The sequence below is a fragment of the Odontesthes bonariensis genome, chromosome 24, assembly GCF_027942865.1.
Source record: "Odontesthes bonariensis isolate fOdoBon6 chromosome 24, fOdoBon6.hap1, whole genome shotgun sequence".
In the NCBI taxonomy this organism is placed as follows: domain Eukaryota; kingdom Metazoa; phylum Chordata; class Actinopteri; order Atheriniformes; family Atherinopsidae; genus Odontesthes; species Odontesthes bonariensis.
In genome coordinates, this window is record NC_134529.1 from 9,224,392 (window position 1) to 9,242,740 (window position 18,349).

At 39.7% G+C, this 18,349-nt stretch overlaps 1 protein-coding gene across 1 annotated transcript in view; it reads right to left on the reverse strand.

Moving 5' to 3' along the window:
• Positions 1-18,349, reverse strand: part of dlgap2b (discs, large (Drosophila) homolog-associated protein 2b) — a 79,858-nt gene that overhangs the window by 15,450 nt on the left and 46,059 nt on the right. Inside the window, exon 2 of the mRNA XM_075458474.1 lies at positions 9,146-10,314. Within this exon, the coding sequence (XP_075314589.1) occupies positions 9,146-10,314 (1,169 nt within the window). The remainder of the gene's footprint in view (positions 1-9,145; positions 10,315-18,349) is intronic.

Consider the following 18,349-nt stretch of genomic DNA (forward strand, 5'->3'; position numbering starts at 1 on the left):
CATTGCATGGAGTTATCTTATATCTATATAATATAAAGATATATAATCTTTGTGATTTGTTTTATGGACTAACTGAATATAATTTATTATCTATAAAAGGTCTTGCTGGTCTTCATATTGCAGAAGGCCCGATTTTTAAGAGCTTACTAGTCAATATTACCAGCATGACTGCTGCATGGGCATTTAGATATATTTATCAACTGAAACTATAAAGCCAAATGCAACAATTACCACAGCCCTAAAATGCCTTATCATACATAGAAAGTTTGCATTGCACAAAATAAATAAATAAAGATGAGATGTATTTATTTTTTCAATCAAATCTTCAAATCTGTTGTTGGTTGTACTCTTTCAACAGGTTGGCATATCTGTCAACATGATCCTTTGCCAAACTTGACATCTTGGCCAATTGCTTCAAAACACCTCTTACAAACAGGCTTTGTGACATCAGTGCACTTGGCTGTACTGTCAGTTATGTGTGCCAAAAATGTAAGCCAAAAAACTTGTTTTGTCACCAGAGTGCATACAAGAAAAAAATGGTATGTCTCTTGCAGGAAGCAGAAGTAGAGTAAGAAAAAGCTTCACACATCTTATAGGAAATACATCTTTTCTTAAAAAACAGTGTCATTCTTAAAGTACTAGCACAGATAAAATAGGAAAGAAAACATGTGTTCTTTGCAACAGCAGTTTATTGCAAGTGGCAGCATACCATACAATATAAGACTTAAAATATACTTTATTTTTTATCTTAGTTTAATTTTGTGTTAAATGGCATATACACCAATTTCTCAATTTGTTGTGCTCCTTTTGTCCTAATAAGTTTGGTGCTATTTATTTCCTGTAAAAACTAAAAGCTAGGGAGGAGCTCCTCTCCCAGTAAGACAAATCTTCTCTGACTGGTCACTTGTGACTTGTGCAGACTGTTCACTTTATTAAACATAAAGTTATGACTTATCAACATTTTCTGTCGTTTGCAAGGAAGTGACAACCCCTTAGAAATATATTACATGGTACAATGTTATGATATGATACATTACAAACAATTAAAAACAATAAGACTTTATTTGTCAGATTATACTGAAATTCATTCAGGCAAGCTTTGTCCAAAAAAAAATTAAAAACTCACACATAGATACATAATCACAACACAAACGTAACCATGTGGAAATTAGTCTTTTACTCACACCATTAAAAAAATAAATAAATAAATGTGACAAACATGCACACTATATTGAAATTCCTCAGCCTTAAAATCAGGAGATATACATATCATTAACATATATTTAGACATCAAACTTGATTTTGTGAGAAAAGACACTTTAGTCCTCATTCTGCACAGTATTACAGCACCTACATTAATCCTCTGTCTGTTCTATTTTAGCACCTCATTCTGGTTGGTCAAATCTGATGAAAGTGCAGCTCAGCTGTTCATTCTTTGAAGAGAGCCAAACTAGGAACGACAACATCTGGTCTAAATTCTAAACAATATTAAGTTTTTCATCAGACCAAAAGCTGTATGTTAGTATAGCAGCTTTAATACTGCAATTCAACAACAAAGTGTTCACAATCTACCCATCCCTTTGCTAATGTTTTCTATAAAGCTAATCTGTACTGATGGTATTCATTCGTACATTCCTTGAAGAAAATTGAATTCTACACATCTGCAGGATTCTGCTCAATGAGAAGTATAAAACAAGCTTATTAGAAATTTGGCACTCCGAAAGATTATATATTTAATTCTTGCACAGCAGTTCAAGCTCTCAAATTAGCTTTAACTATCAGCTAAAAGAGTGAAGCATATATATTCCGTACAACATATCTCAAAATGAATTCTAAGGAAAAGAACTACAGAAATAAGCAACATTTGTTCGGTATATCATAAGAGTCATTCCGTTATTTTACATAAACAGATGTTAGTGTTTATATTCAATATTTGTGGTATATTAAACACACACTTCAGAATTAAGATTTTAAGATCTTTCCTATATTCATTATGATTGAGCTTTGACTGACTTACATGGAGATTTAAATCATTTGCCAGTATTGATCAGGTGTGCAGTTGCATCAGTTACCACGGTCGAAAAAGCAGTTGCAGATGTTAAAACAACAGCTTCATACATAGCACTACCAGCATGGTTACATGCAAGGTTAAGTTGTGCTATGGCTAGATAGATAGATAGATAGATAGATAGATAGATAGATAGATAGATAGATAGATAGATAGATAGATAGATAGATAGATAGATAGATAGATACTTTATTCATCCCAATTTGGGAAATTGTTTTGTTGCAGCAGCATACACTAAAAGATATGAAAACAATTAAAGTAAAAACAAGCAAATAGAATAGAATAAAATAAATATAAAATAAAATAAAATATAATAAAATAAAATAAAATAAAAAATAGTGAATAAACATTCGCTATATACAAATCTACAGTATTTTGTTTTTTTGTTTTTTTAGATTTTTAGATTAGATAGGTTAGAGTTTGATCTGGCCATTTAATTAGATCATCGTCCTTGTCCCAGTATACATGCATGGGTGAAGAATTTACTTATTAATCAAAGTATGTTTGGTGTTGTGACGCAGTGGACTGTGTGAGAAACATTCATGACATTCTGCTGCTTCTAACTTTCTCTGTGGAAGATCATCGTACACGTAGATATTCCCAAATTCACTGCACACTGTTTTCATTAAGTTACTTGAATGGTGATTTTGTCAGATGACACTGTGGTTACATAATTAGGATTTTATTAGAGCAGAGCAACTGTCACAACACCGGCCTGTTTAGCCATCTGACAAAAGAAACAGAAAAACACGTGATTGAGCTTTACTGGGAATTCATCTGTATATATACTTAAACTTTACTGTTTTTACATAAACATAAGGAAGATGACACGTTGGAACATGTACAGAATGCTTATGCCCAATTTTAGTCTAGTTGAGCACATACATGCAGGAGTGATTCAAGCCTTGCAAGGGTGTGTCAGTCAGGCTTTAGGGCCTCAGGTTCAGACAGTCTTGGTCAGACTAACATGTTTACATGCATTTTAAAAGTCTGGTTTTGGTCTGACTAACAACATTTTTTCTTATGTTGCCATGTAAATGTTCTCAGTGTCTTAATACAGGTTGGTTAATTCTCTGCCACAACGGCTGAATTATTCTCCCAGAAAGCACCACATGCCTGTTATTGCCCTGAGGTGGAGGATGTACTCTCCATCACTCTTATTTACATGATCTGTTCTCGTTGGCCATGTTTCACCCTCACTCTTTTATTTAAGACCTAATATCCTATTACTTGATCTGAAATACAGCCTTCTTCAGGAGGGCAGACAGGAGACGTACAAGACATCATGGGACACTTGAAATGGAATTTTTTATCGTCTACAGGTTGTAGAAAATGGGGAGAAGTAAAATAAAACTAGAGATGCTAAGCACATCCCCAACTGGGATCCAACATCATGAATCCAGCATATTTTACTCAGATGTTTTCATCAATCTACTGTTGTAGACGATATGCTACGACAGCTCTCCTCTGAATACAAAATAAATCAGCTTGTTTGGGACAGTATGATTCACTGTTTTAGCCCTGCACACCGCATTTCAATCATTGATCACTGAGTTTGCTAATGCTATGATTAAAAGTTCATTGTCCCTTGCAGTTGCGGCTCCTGATATTTTTTTTAGGTAGTGCAATTTCCAGTCTGTGAAAGCTGCATTAGAGTGTGCTGTGCGAAGCTGAACCGATTGCACTGATGCAAACCTGTTATGTTCCCACGCAGGAAATAAAATGTCCAATCGTCCAGAAACTCCTTTTCTTCCTTAAATAAACACAACGCAGAGTCGAGGGGTTATTTGGTCTGCCAAATAACCAAAGTGACTGCAATTTCCCCCTGTTATGTCCATAAGTACCATAAAAGTCCATAGGACTGAGGTATATTTGTCTAGGTAGCATAATTTATTGTAATCATTTTTAATAATTTTTTGTTATTTTTTGCATAATTGGCCAATCAGTTAATATTACACCTTAACCATTATTTATTTATTTTCCTCATATTGTTCCAGGATTCTATGAAATAAGTAAACACACAAGCTCTTAATGATAAGATTAATTCAATTTTCATTCTAAAGAATGTAATTAAAATGACAGCATATAAATCCAAGTCAAGTGTTTATTGAAGTTTTGGAAAATATGACTTAGAAAAGCATAACCGATTGTCAAACACGGTTAAGTGCAGCTTACTTAAGTGAGATTTCTCTCTTTTTTAAATATAATACTGCACCATTAACAATGAATGTGTCATTATACATTCTGCTATTATTGTCAACATTATTTAAAAGATTTAAATCATTACAAGTCAATGACTGAGCACAAAAGGTGAAGTTATTTAGCTACATCAAATACTACCTTGAAAAATACCAGGGTTGGTGGAGCCCTGGGTTATATCTTTGCCTACAGTAGATCAGTCCCGCCTTAGCAACTAGATTTAAAAAAATAAAAATAAAAAAAAACCTCCGTGATTTTCTGTGTCAAATCGCCCCTATGAAGGAACCGCCGCTGGTCACCTGCTACTTTTTGCGTCACTAAAACTATAGGATATGCTGATCTGCTATGCTCACATAATGCATGGTAACTAAATTAGTCATCCTTGAAGACAGTGACAAAGTAAAAATATATTTTTTATCTTAATGTGCAACCACTGATGGTCTGGGGCTGTGGGTAACAAGGCAGCCATAACACATGGAGGCTGTACACATGCTCATTAGCACTACGTCAGGTCTGTGTTCATTTGATGCCATACCTGAAGAAAGCTGCTCATCTGTGTCTCTGAGGCTGCTCGAACGAGGAGCTTATTCACACCATCACTAGTTATTGCTACACAGAGAGAACCTTGTACACAAATACCCTTGGATAAAAACAATTAAGAGACAGATTCCATAACACCTTGTATCGGATGCCAGCTACCATTTATTTCTGGAGAATGTATGTTCATAATGGTGTTGATTCTCAGTTAGCACTTACAAGATATATAGAGATGTAAAGCAGTCCAATTCGCTGCTATATATATATATATCTATATATATATATATATAGATATATATATATATGGTTATAATTTGCCACCAGCTAAATTGTTTGTCTGTGGTTTTTGGTCTCTGATGAAGTACAGTTGGTCAACCAGAAGAAGCCCAAAACAAAACAAGCTCAAATCATCACGTGTTGAAGCATCTGGCATTTAAGCAATAACTTTACCTCCTGTGCATGTAGAGTGCCCAAGGACCATGGTCAACCAAACTGTGCAGTAAACTTAATAACTGGTTGGGAGTTTCAGGTTTGTGAGCTGTCATTGAAATCACATGTATGTTACTGACCAGCCAGCCGATTCTGTGGGTCGTTTTTACCTGTCTGACCAACATGTTAGATGTTTTGGTCACAAGCCGGAGAGCCAGCAACTCAGGTAAAGTTTCAGCAGTTCACCTACATGTCAAGGGACACGCTGTGCAAAGGAGTGTTAAGATGTAAAGTAAAAAAAAGAAGACCAGTTGCTTTCAATTCAAGCACTTTGTGTTAGTCAGCTGAATGTTGAATGCCTTTTGACCGAAATGGATACCTTTACCCTATGCACCAGTACTGTCTGTGATTGTACAAATGGCAAATAAAGCCTCTAGGATATAGAATTTTTAGTTTTCTCCATGAATTTATTGGAACTGGAGCATGCACTCACTGGTAAAACTTGTTGGATCGTTGGATTGGGCATGCAATGCCACACTTTTTAAGCCTAGGTGCTATCAATAAATAAGCAGAACATCAGTAGCTCTTACAGTGGACACACTAAGGAGGGACACCCCCCTCCCCTCCTTTTTTTTGTTTTCCACCCATCCCTTAAGAGATTGTACTACTTTATGAAGGAAAAACCGACCACAGACTTTGTTTCAAACAAAGAAAGGCTCAAATATGATTGATTGAAGCTTTATAATTTACAGAACAATGTATTAACTTTGTTGACTTTCTTTACCACACACTCAATATTGTTTATTGTTGCCAGATTATCATTTTATGTACAATTTGTGTGTACCCAGCTCTTAGAAAGGTCTCATACTGTAGACCTGGAGACAAAACAGACACAGTTTTATTCAATTATTTATGGCTAAAATGTAAATGGTTATTTTCTTTCCAACCAAACATTAAAATTGACCTTGTTGACACCTGTCGTCATCACTAGCTAACATTCACCAAAAGGACCCAGACATTAAATAGTTCAAATCTGTTGTGCACACACACACTGTTAGAACTACTTCTGTACAGATCTTCCAATCACTTTTTGCTCTGAATAAGGCTGTCTTTGTGGACATACGTGGTGCAAAATGTGCTCATAGCACCTGAAGGCTCTGTGCTTGCTGACACATAAAGCTTGCCAAAGGTATGCTTCTCTACTGAGCGTCTTCCACATAAACAGCATTTAGTGCAGCTGTGTGTACCTTTGCACAGAGTCTAAGTGAATTGATTTGGCAACGATTCAACATCTTCTGCCTTTCCAAATATGGACAGTGCTGGATCAAGAATCCAAGCGAACTTTCCATCACCATTCCAACTCACAGTCATTTCTAAAATCCACGACAGTCAGCAAATGTCACACAAAGCATACATTTAACTCGGTTTTCAATTATTCTTAATTGGGTGCCAGTGCAAGTGGCTACAACATGAAAAAGAACTGGAGCACACTGTGAAGAATGCAGTGTTAGCAGAAGGGAGACAAACATCATCTTCTGGGGAGTCGAGGCTTTAATAATGACCAGTCCCTCCAGCTCTTATCCACAGTTTTAACAGCCGACCATTTCTTAATGGACTGAGATGGAAGCTTGGGCCAACTTCTTTGAAGAGAGGTGTTCACAGAAGGTGTATACAGCTATTCCACCAGTACGTCATTACAGCCTAATAACTTCTATTATCTTGTGCTTGTGCTTAGTGTTCTAATGCAGCTGTAACTGAAATTAGATCAACAGAGTTGTTCATATTTGCATACCAGTTCTGTTTGGAAACCACAGAACCAAGCGATCTGTAGCCTTTTGATAACGGAACCAGTTCAACTCTCTAAAGTAGGATGTTAGTTTTATCTGGTTCAGTATGCACACAACGTCAATGTCTTCACGGTACCTGGTTTGGATCTTGCTGAGGACTAAGATTTTAAGTTCTAAAATGTATTTTTTGTACTGAAATGTTCAGAGTAATGTTCACAAACAGGTGTCATGGTTTATGTTTTCTTTTCTTTTGAAATATTTTGAAATGCTTTCTATAGTTTTTTTTAGTTTTTTTATTTACTTCCAGTTTAATTTTTTAACTTTTTTTTACCCTCTCATTGCTTTATTTTTGCTTCCTGTCTTTGGTACTTTTGGGTTTTCCAAGTAATTGTATCACTTCAGCTTGCTCCTTGTTTTTGGCTTTCGTCTCACTCATTGCCTGTAATAGTTGCTCCTGGAGTTTTGACACTTTCTCTGATCTGTCTTTGCCAACCTCTCACTTGTGAAGTTTGTGTCTTGGAGTTGTTACCTGAGCCTGCTACTGTAATAAGTCTGAAAACACTGTACATTTGATCTTGTAAAGGTACAAGAAAGTGAATCAAAGATTGCTGAAAGCCTAAACACATGGCATCTATTGGAAGCCTGTATGGGTAGCTAATCTGTTGTAATTCAGTCTTTGGTTGTGTGGAATGGTAAACAAAGGCCCACAAAGTTATTTCTATTACTGTTCTAGCAAACAATCTTTTGCAAAAGCTCCTGCTGAATAGCATATGTTTTTCATTTAGACACTAAACCATTGTGCTCTCTTATATTACAGTTTAGCTCAGTGCCAATTCACAGTGCTTTCCACCATAACATTGATTCACTCAGTTAAACTATCTCTCTGCAGTCAATAGCTCCCTGAGGTGACCCCACAAAAGGGAATCTTGGTTAAATATATTGACTTCTTAGACTTCTGGACACTGTTATTGCCCTTCCAAAGAGTAATGGCAAGGTTAGTGGAATCCACACAACTCCCTGTCAGGGTTTGTAATCAATTTGTCAATCACTCCTTCTTACACAGTAGGGCCTTTATGGGGATTAGTGGATATTGATCTCAATTATTTTGTTGTATATTTTAATAAGTGACTCTCGTGTTTTCTGTGTGCACTGTTCTTATGATCTGCCAGTACAAATTGCCTTAAAATGGCCTTAAAATACATTTATTAGCTTTTTGGATATACAGCAATGACAAGAACCATAAAACACAGTTTGTAAGAAGGACACATATTTTGATTTGGACACAGGAGCTCGATGTAATTAGGAATACATTGCATGTCTTTCTTTTTGAACAGCTTTCAAATAAATATTGTATGACATAAGTTGAGACGGGCTGAACATTAGCTGATCTTATGGCAATCTTGCATCAGCTGATTGATAAGCTACTTCTCTGCAACATATTCAATTGGCAAATCCCTTGTAAAATGTGCTATTTAAGCTGTTTTAGCCTGCTTGCCTTTGCTACCTCCTCTGCAAGCCACTCTGCAACCCACCTCCACTCCCAATTCAAACTGTCTAACTTAATCTGTCATGTTTGCTAACATAGATGCTGCTTTGTTGTGTGATCCTGGGGCTACTCTCCCTGCCTCAGGCATTTTCACTGCAGGTGTGCAGTGAGACTACAGAACAGAATCATACATAAATCAAACTTTTTAGGCTCTAATTGTTGTTAACTGTATATTAATTGGGAGAATTATGCAAAAATATACTAAATAAAATTGAATAAAACTTCATCACACATCTTGATGTGTATAACTTTTGTTAAAGCTATGAAGTATTCGCTTAGGTGGAAGAAACTCTCTGAGCACTTTTGTATACCTGAAGCACCTGAATGAATCACAACTAATTGAATAGCTTTTGTGATTGTATTTTACCAAAGTCATCTTCCAATGAGAGAAAAAGGATTGACAATGAAATGATTTGATGGAAAACATCCATCTGACATATACTGTACATTTAGTATATATATATATTGTACATGCCAAAGACTGTAGACAGATTTCTGCAGCTACAATCCACATAAAAAATATAAAAGGACAAGGGGAATCTTTTTCATTCAGGACATATATTAGTAGATCCCACTCACCTGAAGGTAGTGACATGTTCGCGATGAAGGTTTGAGGTCCGTGTGCATCATGGGTTTCTCTAAATTAAGCGATGATTTTCTATAAGCCTCCTTGGCCTGGCTGACTGTTAGCGTTGACCAGGAGCTCCTCTTCATAAATTTGCCCTCAGGTGCCATGGCCATGCTTTCACAGGCTGAACACTTGACATCATTGTTACTCTTAGAGGTCTTGAGTGACAGGTCTCCAAAGTGGTGGCTGTGCATGGAATCTGGATAGTATTGACTGACATGTTCCCCGTGGTGCCGCGACATGACACTAGGTGTGCGGTAGGTGCTATCACTATCCAAGTTGTCATCTGAGCTCCACCAGCCACCAGAGCGGTGCTTACGTTCTTTACTCTTGCTTCTCTTGCTACCATGTTTGGTGGAGTGGTGGCCATGATGGTAATAACCCCCTGCTCCTCCTCCACCTCCCATCATATCACCTTTAGTGCCATTCATCTTGGATGAACCTTCCAGTGAGTGGGACTTGGTGAAGAGCTTCTGAACAGAATGAACAAGGTGTCTGATGCGACCTGGACTCTCACTGCGCTGCTCAGTGGTTGTGGAGGTTCGCTGGTACTGTAGCGTGTGGAAGCCATCGCGATGTAGTGGCAGTTGTTTTTCAAACTGGTCTAATAGATTAGCTGGAAGGCGGTTGCTCTTGGTGCCGGCATGGTGGGAGGAGGCTGCTGCTGCAGCTGCAGCAGCGGCGACAGCTGGGGAGGTGGCAGAAGCTGTGATGGCAGCACAGTCTTCCCGTGTGGCTGAGTCATAATACTGAGAGCTGTAGTGCATTCTGGGAAAAGTGCTGCTGGAGATGTGATCAGCTACCGGAGGTGGGGCTATCGTGATGGGGGACATCATCATGCAGTCAGAGTGGATGGAGCTGCGGGGTGAGTAGCGATGGTGGAAGTCCATGGGGCAGCTCTCTGTGGGGCTAAGCAGGTATGATGAGTGGCGGGAGTCAGAGCCATGGTGAGTGTGGAGGTCATGGACATGGGGGTCATAGTCCAAACCATGGGGTAAAGGAATCTGGTGCTGGGAACGGCTGCCCGATAAGCCCTTCATGTTCCTGGCAGGAGGGAGGCGTCTGCCTTCATTGAACTTCCGAGGCAGGGACGGCGGGGACCAAGATGGAAACTTCTGGTCTGTGAAGAGAAGAGGATAAAAAAGGCGTACAGACATGAGATCCAGTGAGACGGAAAAAGAATTGCCATGACCAGTTTTAATGAGTTTCTCCATCCAGTTCAAATCCCCTTAACTGAAATTACTACCAGGGCTCCTACATGTAACGACAGATTATTAATATTGTGAGACTTTTCAAAACCATTCAACAACAAATCTCTTTACGTTGGAGAAGCTGACATTTAATATGAATGTTTACGTATTTGTTAGGCTGAAATCTTTACACATTCATAAACCAAATTAAAGTATAAGAAGTTTACTAAAGTTATAAACCCTTAATGATGTCAGAAAGTGAGTTAATCTGAAGTACAGAATGTTTCCTATATATCATGACAAATACTATATTTTCTGAAAGGATACATTTCATCTCTAGGTCAAGATTAAACATTTTAATTCCTCCACAGAAAAACATGTAATTGAATTCAGTGACAAGTGAAGATTCATCTCATCTGAAAAGAAACAGATAAAAAAAAACAAGAGTTCACTCTGAAGTAATGGTTCCTGAAATAGTTCAAAACAAAGAGATACAGGAACAAGTAAAAATCGATGTAAACATGACTTAAAGTGGTTGAGAATGAAAAGTCAATTACTAGCAACTGTTAGATACAGCATTTCAAAAAAATATGTAAAGACTGATAAAGTTCTTGAACAGAATACAGATTGACTATAAAGACTGGATTCATTTTGCTGAACATCCTATGTTTTAGTTCAACAAGGCATCCATCAAAATACATTTCAATGACTTAAATGATCAACAGATTTTTTTCAAATAGCAAAGCAAGATGAAAGCCAAAGTATATGCAGTCTTCCTCACAAATCCTGTGCCAGATCAGCTATATTAAACCAGACACAGTTTTTTAGTTTAGTCTTTGAAAGCAAAATGCACTTTTTTCCCTTCAGTTAATCATACAAATTACTTCTCTGTAGAAGATCAGGTTTCTAAACCCATTTCCGTAAGTAATTTGGTTGCTTTTCTCAATAAAATTCAAGTAAATCCTCTGCAATATATGATAAAAATATGACTTCTTGAGCTCTGCGGTAGGGAATCAATCATTATTAACTATACAGTTAATTATTTTGGAAGATATGTGCTTGTGCTTGAGCAATGATCACAAAAAATTTGTCTTTACTTCAAAGAGACTCTTAGATGAAAAAAATACCTCTTAGCCTCTTGTGGGGTTAAAAAGTTCAGCATAACCTCCTAAATCCTTTTGTTCAACCAGTTTCTGGAAGATGGTTCATGATGAAAATTTTTCAGGCTCCCATGAGTTTTTCTCCACAATTTTCATACTTGTGCAGTGCAGAAACGATGCGTGCATATTGAGCTCACGGTATATTACTGAATATTTAACATTTAGATGAAAAAATATGTTAAAACTTTAAGAAAGTAAGCATACTTTCACTTCCAAGTAGTAAAGTTTTGTGGATAGAGTGTTTAAATGGACCACAGGAGTTTTATTGTGAGTATCTAAGAGCTGCTGTGAGTCAAAGGGTGACTTCTGTGAGTTTGTGGGTATAACTATACAATTATTCAGGTTCTGTAACTCTTAAAAACAGGCAGTGCTCTGGTAAATGCACATTGTCTGTCTGCGTTTTCCGTTGCTAGATTTATTCAGGCAAGCACTGTAGATACACATATAACATTAAGCAGAGTGAATTGTTGTCTTGACTTTATTGAATTCTTTTTTTAAATATTTTTTTGGGGCTTTTTATGCCTTTAATGACATTATTTTATATTTGAAAAGAGAGAGAGGGGAGACATGCAGCAAAGGGAAGCTCGGTACGGGACTCGAACCTGGTCCAGCTGCAGCGAGGACTGTAACCTCTGTACATGTGGCGGCTGCTTAACCCACTACGCCACCGAGCTGACCCTGACTTTATTGAATTCGACCCGACTTTATTGAATTCTTAAAAAATGTGAACCTTATTGTTTATATGTAAAAAAATGGTTATGACCTACTCAACTTGAATAATCATTTCTTCCAACAAGTGGTTATCTACCTCTTTTACCTCTTTCCGTTCTATTCGCCGCGGGAGTTTTCCTCGTTTGTTCTGGTGGGAGTCTACATCCCTCCTCAGGCCTGTGTTACTGAGACGTTACAACACCTGGCCGACCAGATTAATAACGTGGAGAAAAAACACCCGGACTCTCTGCTCATTGTTTTGGGGGACTTTAACAGAGCAAACCTCAGCCACGAACTGCCAAAATATAAACAGCATATTAAGTGTCCCACCAGGGACACAAACACTCTGGACCACTGTTACACTGTTTTTAAGAACTCATATAACTCTGTCCCCCGTGCAGCCCTGGGACTCTCTGACCACTGCATGGTTCATCTTATCCCGACCTACAGGCAGAAGCTGAAATCTGCTAAGCCTGTGGTCAAGACGGTGAGGAGATGGACCAACAACACCAAAGTGGAATTACAAGCCTGCTTTGACTGCACTGATTGGAGTGTTTTTGAGACTGCAGCCTCAGACCTGCATGAACTGACTGATACCGTGACATCTTACATCAGCTTTTGTGAGGACATGTGTGTGCCCACCAAAACCTTCCGCACATACAGCAACAACAAACCCTGGTTCACTGCAAAACTCAGGCAACTTTGTCAGGCCAAGGAGGAGGCCTACAGAAGTGGGGACAGAGTCCTGTACAACCAGGCAAGAAACACGCTGACAATGGAGGTGAAAGCAGCCAAGAGGAGCTACGCTGAAAAGATTAAAAACAGCCTTTCAGCCAACGATCCAGCGTCAGTGTGGAGAGGCCTGCAGTCCATCACCAACTACAGGAGACCATCCCCAAACACTGCAGCGAATCATCAACTGGCTGACGAGCTGAATGTGTTCTACTGCAGGTTTGACACATTCACACCTCTCCACCTCCCCCCCCATTGACATCACCTGGCACTCTGCCACCTCTCCCCTCTGACCCCCCACCAGCACTCACGATCTGTGAAGAGGATGTTCTGTCAGTCTTTCACAGACAAAAGATCAGGAAGGCACCCGGCCCAGACGGTGTGTCACCTTCCTGCCTGAAGGTCTGCGCTGACCAACTGGCCCCCATCTTCACCCGGATCTTCAACAGATCCCTGGAGCTGTGCGAAGTCCCCTCATGCTTCAAACTCTCCACAATAATCCCGGTCCCCAAGAAACCCACCATCACAGGACTGAACGACTACAGGCCTGTTGCCCTCACATCTGTAGTCATGAAGTCCTTCGAGAGACTGGTGTTGGGGTACCTGAAGGACATTACAGACCCCCTGCTGGACCCCTGCAGTTCGCCTACCGAGCGAACAGGTCAGCGGATGATGCCGTTAACATGGGACTGCACTACATCCTGCAACACCTCGACTCTGCAGGGACGTACGCCAGGATCCTGTTTGTCGACTTCAGTTCGGCGTTCAACACCATCGTCCCAGCCATCCTCCGCAACAAACTCACCCAGCTCACTGTGCCCTCCTCCACCTGTCAGTGGATTACAAACTTCCTGACTGACAGGAAGCAGCAGGTGAGGCTGAGGAGCATCACATCCAGCACCCGGACCATCAGCACAGGTGCCCCCCAGGGGTGTGTACTCTCCCCACTGCTCTTCTCCCTTTACACCAACGACTGCACCTCAAGAGACCCGTCTGTTAAACTCCTGAAGTTTGCAGATGACACAACAGTCATCGGCCTCATCCGGGACGGTGATGAGTCTGCATACAGACGGGAGGTTGAACGGCTGGTCTGCTGGTGTGGTCAGAACAATCTGGAGCTGAACACGCTAAAAACAGTGGAGATGACAGTGGACTTTAGGAGAAGCCCCCCCACTCTGCCACCCATCACCATCACCAACAACGCAGTGTCTGCTGTGGAATCCTTCAGGTTTCTGGGCCCCACAATCTCTCAGGACCTGAAGTGGGAGACCAACACAGTCACTACCATAAAAAAGGCCCAGCAGAGGTTGTACTTCCTGCGGCAGCTCAGGAAGCTCAACCTACCTAAGGAGCTGCTGATCCAGTTTTACCCCGCCATTGTTCAGTCTGTTCTCTGTTCATCCATCACCGTTTGGTTCGGATCAACCACCAAACAGGAAAAAAACAGACTGCAACGGACAATAAGGTCTGCAGAGAAGATTATTGGTGTCAGCCTGCCCTCCATCCAGGATCTGTACCTGTCCAGAGTCAGGAAACGGGCAGGTTACATCTCTGCAGACCCATCACACCCTGGACACAAACTGTTTAAACTCCTCCCTTCTGCAAGGCGCTACAGAACTCTGTACGCCAAAACAACAAGACACAGGAACAGTTTCTTCCCTCAGGCTGTCTCTGTGTTAAACAGCTAAAACCGGACTTCAGTGTTTCATCCTTGCACCATGCACCAATTTGCACTTCTGATTTAATCTTGTTCTATGTCTATTTTTTTGTCTATTTTTTTGTAATTGTTGCACTAAAGAGAGTGAGGTGTAACCGGAGTCAAATTCCTCGTGTGTGTCCACATACCTGGCAATAAAAAGCGATTCTGATTCTGATTCTGATTCTGATTCTTTGAATCCCAGCTGCCAGTTTGTGCTCTAACCCCATTAAGAGTAATCCATTACTTTCTATCAAGTGTATCATAGATCGTTCACACTACCAGTATTCTTGTGTCCCTCTCGATCTTGCTTTCTGTTTATCTCAAGACTGTCAAGACAAAAGAGAACATCTAAAAACAGACAGAATTTCTCAACATAATTTGTCCAAAAGACAAATATAAGTAAAGGTACCTGGGCTCAGTTATCTGCACAGCAATTACAGCATACATCTTACCATTATGTGATAAAAGCTCTTAGTTAAATAAGGAGACAGTGTTGGAGCACCTTGAGTGTGTGTCATTCCCCTGTAATTAAGTTCTCTGCAGCAGGAAACCCCAGTCTGGAACAGTGCACATTGTCTTACATAACATTTGGGATCTCACACCATTTCAAAGGAGCCAGAAATAAAATGCACAGTTGCCATGACAACCACTGCTAAAACCTGGGAACTGAAACAGGATTTTCAAGGTTGTGTGGGGTAGATCACATTCTCAGCTAGGGTAAAGAAGACACAAATGTGCTACAGATTCCTCCTTCTTGAGTTCATGGCTTCATTTGCTTTATGGACTAGTATTGTATGTTTGGTGTGCAGTTTCACGGTGTGTTGCGATTGGTAGTCTGCACATAAAGACTGTATATTGTTGGCTGATACTGAAACACTGATACAGAGAGCAGTAAATGTCTCACAAAAATTATTGTTATAACCCCTCTTTTGTGATTATAATATTTTTTTTCCAAGTTTCCCTCTTAAGCTCATTTCCACAGTCTGTTTTATCCTACATGTAAGTCCTTCCTCGCTATCTCACAAATTCACCGCAGTGATGACACTTGCTGGTTGCTGAGGCAACAAAACGTGTCAAATCAAAGCTAACAATAGTAATGAATGCACACTGTGTGCATGCATGCCATGGTCTGTAATGCACAGTATAATGTAGTCTACTTCCAAACAGGCAGTGAACAATCACCACAGAAACTGAGCATACAACACCATACCACATCCAAGCTGTGTAATACTGACAATTCATTACATCCTGGTTTTCCAATAGAGAATCCCCTTAAAGGGGAACTGCGGTATTTTCAACATTAAGCCTCTTTTCTGAGTCGTCTGCAATATTTTAGAACCCCCCTCACCGCTTTTTTGATGTTTACTGCTGTCTCCGGTATTTGCCTAATTTTGATTCTTCTCAATCTGCTTCAGAATGGCAAGTCATGCGCATGTCCAAAAAGGTCCGTAAAAGCACAATAAACGTCCGTTTTCAAAATCATCAACTCACCGGAGTGGTTACTGGTGTGCACTGGTAATCCATATCAAATTTCGTGGTGAAAAGTTGCTTCTGTCGTGTTTTATTTGACATTTTGTACAGGATGTTCGTTGATATTACTCCGCCACTGCTAAGAAAATAGTGCAAGCATGAACGAGCTGCCAAATAAAACACGACAGAAGCAACTTTTCGCAACGCAGCGAGGGGTAAGTCAATGTTCATAAATGATATTGCTAATATGGGATGTCATACAGCTTCATGTCAAAAGAGGCGAACTATTCCTTTAATGACCAACAATTGTGCTATCCCAGCTGCTATTGGGCAAAAGGCATATTGAACAAAAACATGCACCATCAAATTTAGTGTATTAACTCAATATCCATGCAAAGCCACTGTGAGCTGCTTTGAGTCCTTATTTTAATATTAAATGTTTGTTAAACTGAAGAAGCCTGTAGGACAATTCACAGCAGGACACAAGTGACATCTGCCATCAAACATGTTTATGAGGATATGAAGATGATCGTTGAGTTATGGAGTTCGTGTCATTTAACAACTTGTTTCAGTGGAACAACACAAACACACAAACTCTGCCTCAGGTGGTTTGTGCCAACACATATCTGTATCAGCAACTTGCCCTAATACACAGTGACCATTGCAATACTTTCCGTGTGCGAGGGAGGTGACATCAAGGAAAGGGATGTCAGTAGGCTCAACAAACCGTTTAAAAAAATGAAAAATAAAAAGCTAGCTGTGTCATAGGACTGAGTCTGGAAAGCCTGCAGGCAGTTGCAAGAGGGAGGATGTCTTGCTTAGCTCCATCTTGGACAATACCACCCACTCTCCCTGCTATGAGCTGATACAACTTTGTTTCACCTTTAATCTGCAGCTCATCTGCCTTAGCTGAAGCATGTTTCAAATACTTTTTTTTTCTTTTTTTAAATTTCATGTCCCACACAATTTCAAATCTGCAATAGCACCGGATTCGTTCGCTAATGGAGTGATTAAGCCCTACCAGCCCAACTCCTTGCACTTCCCAAGACTGGACTGGTCTGCAGTCCTGCCCTGCTTTGCATCATTTTTGTCTTTCACAATCAGCAAAATAATTTTACGAATCAGCTCAACACTATAATCTAGTAGTTTTTAACTTACTGAAGTTTTTCTGAGACACTTTTATTTGTTACTCTGTTGAAACATTAGTTCAAACCCTGGAAGAAGAAGACAGTACAGAAGATAAAACGGCAGCACTAGTATGTGTGAGGACTACTTTGAGGACTAACATGATTTGTTCTTTTACAGCTGAAAAGATGACATGCAGTGAATGTTCATGCAGATGTTTAAAGTAATTTGCTGAAGCCAGGTGACAATAATTTTGCATAGCTGACAAAAATGATTAAAATACTTTGAGAAGCCATGGTTGATTGGGATATTTCTTTTATGGGACAATATGCAAAAAAAAAAATGCAAATAAACCCTTGCAAGTCCATGAAAAATGTACGAGATCGTTCTGCTTATGCAACAGCTATTGTGCTACATGATCAACAGGGTATTTCCTCAAGGTACTCTTGTCAGCACCTGATGCAGCCTGCAATATCTTTTTTTTTTTCCCTGACAAAGATGAAAAACACAGAGGAGAGGGAGATTAAGGCCAGTGTGTGAGAGAGAAAAAAGAGAGGGGAAAGCCTCTCTGTTTCCACTACTCTCTGGGAAAGCATTGTGCTGCTGGCTGCTAAGTTAAAGCTGTGCCTCTTTGCTGCAGTCATTGCCTGGCCAGCGTTTTTTCCCAAGATGGTTGATTACTTAGAATAAATTAGCCTCCCTCCTCCACACCAATGCACAGCTAGCTAGTGCCATGGGGAAGAGATGAGCAACAGGCAGCCAAACTGTAGATTATGACGTACACTATTGAGACAGTACCAGCAACCGTCAACAAAAAAAACTCCAGTCTACATCAGTGGAGGAGTTTGAGACTTGACATGATTATCATACTAATATCATCTTCATGTTGGTTAATAAAGCCAAAAGATTTACGAAGGCTGAATGACTGTCAAGACCAACATCAAAAACTAGTAGGGGAGGTGAACTGCCTAAAATTGCGAATAACATCGATACTCGTATGAAGCATCAGTCATATAGATGAAGTGAGGTGTCTGCACAGAGCATAAGGGATATAAAGACAGCACCTAC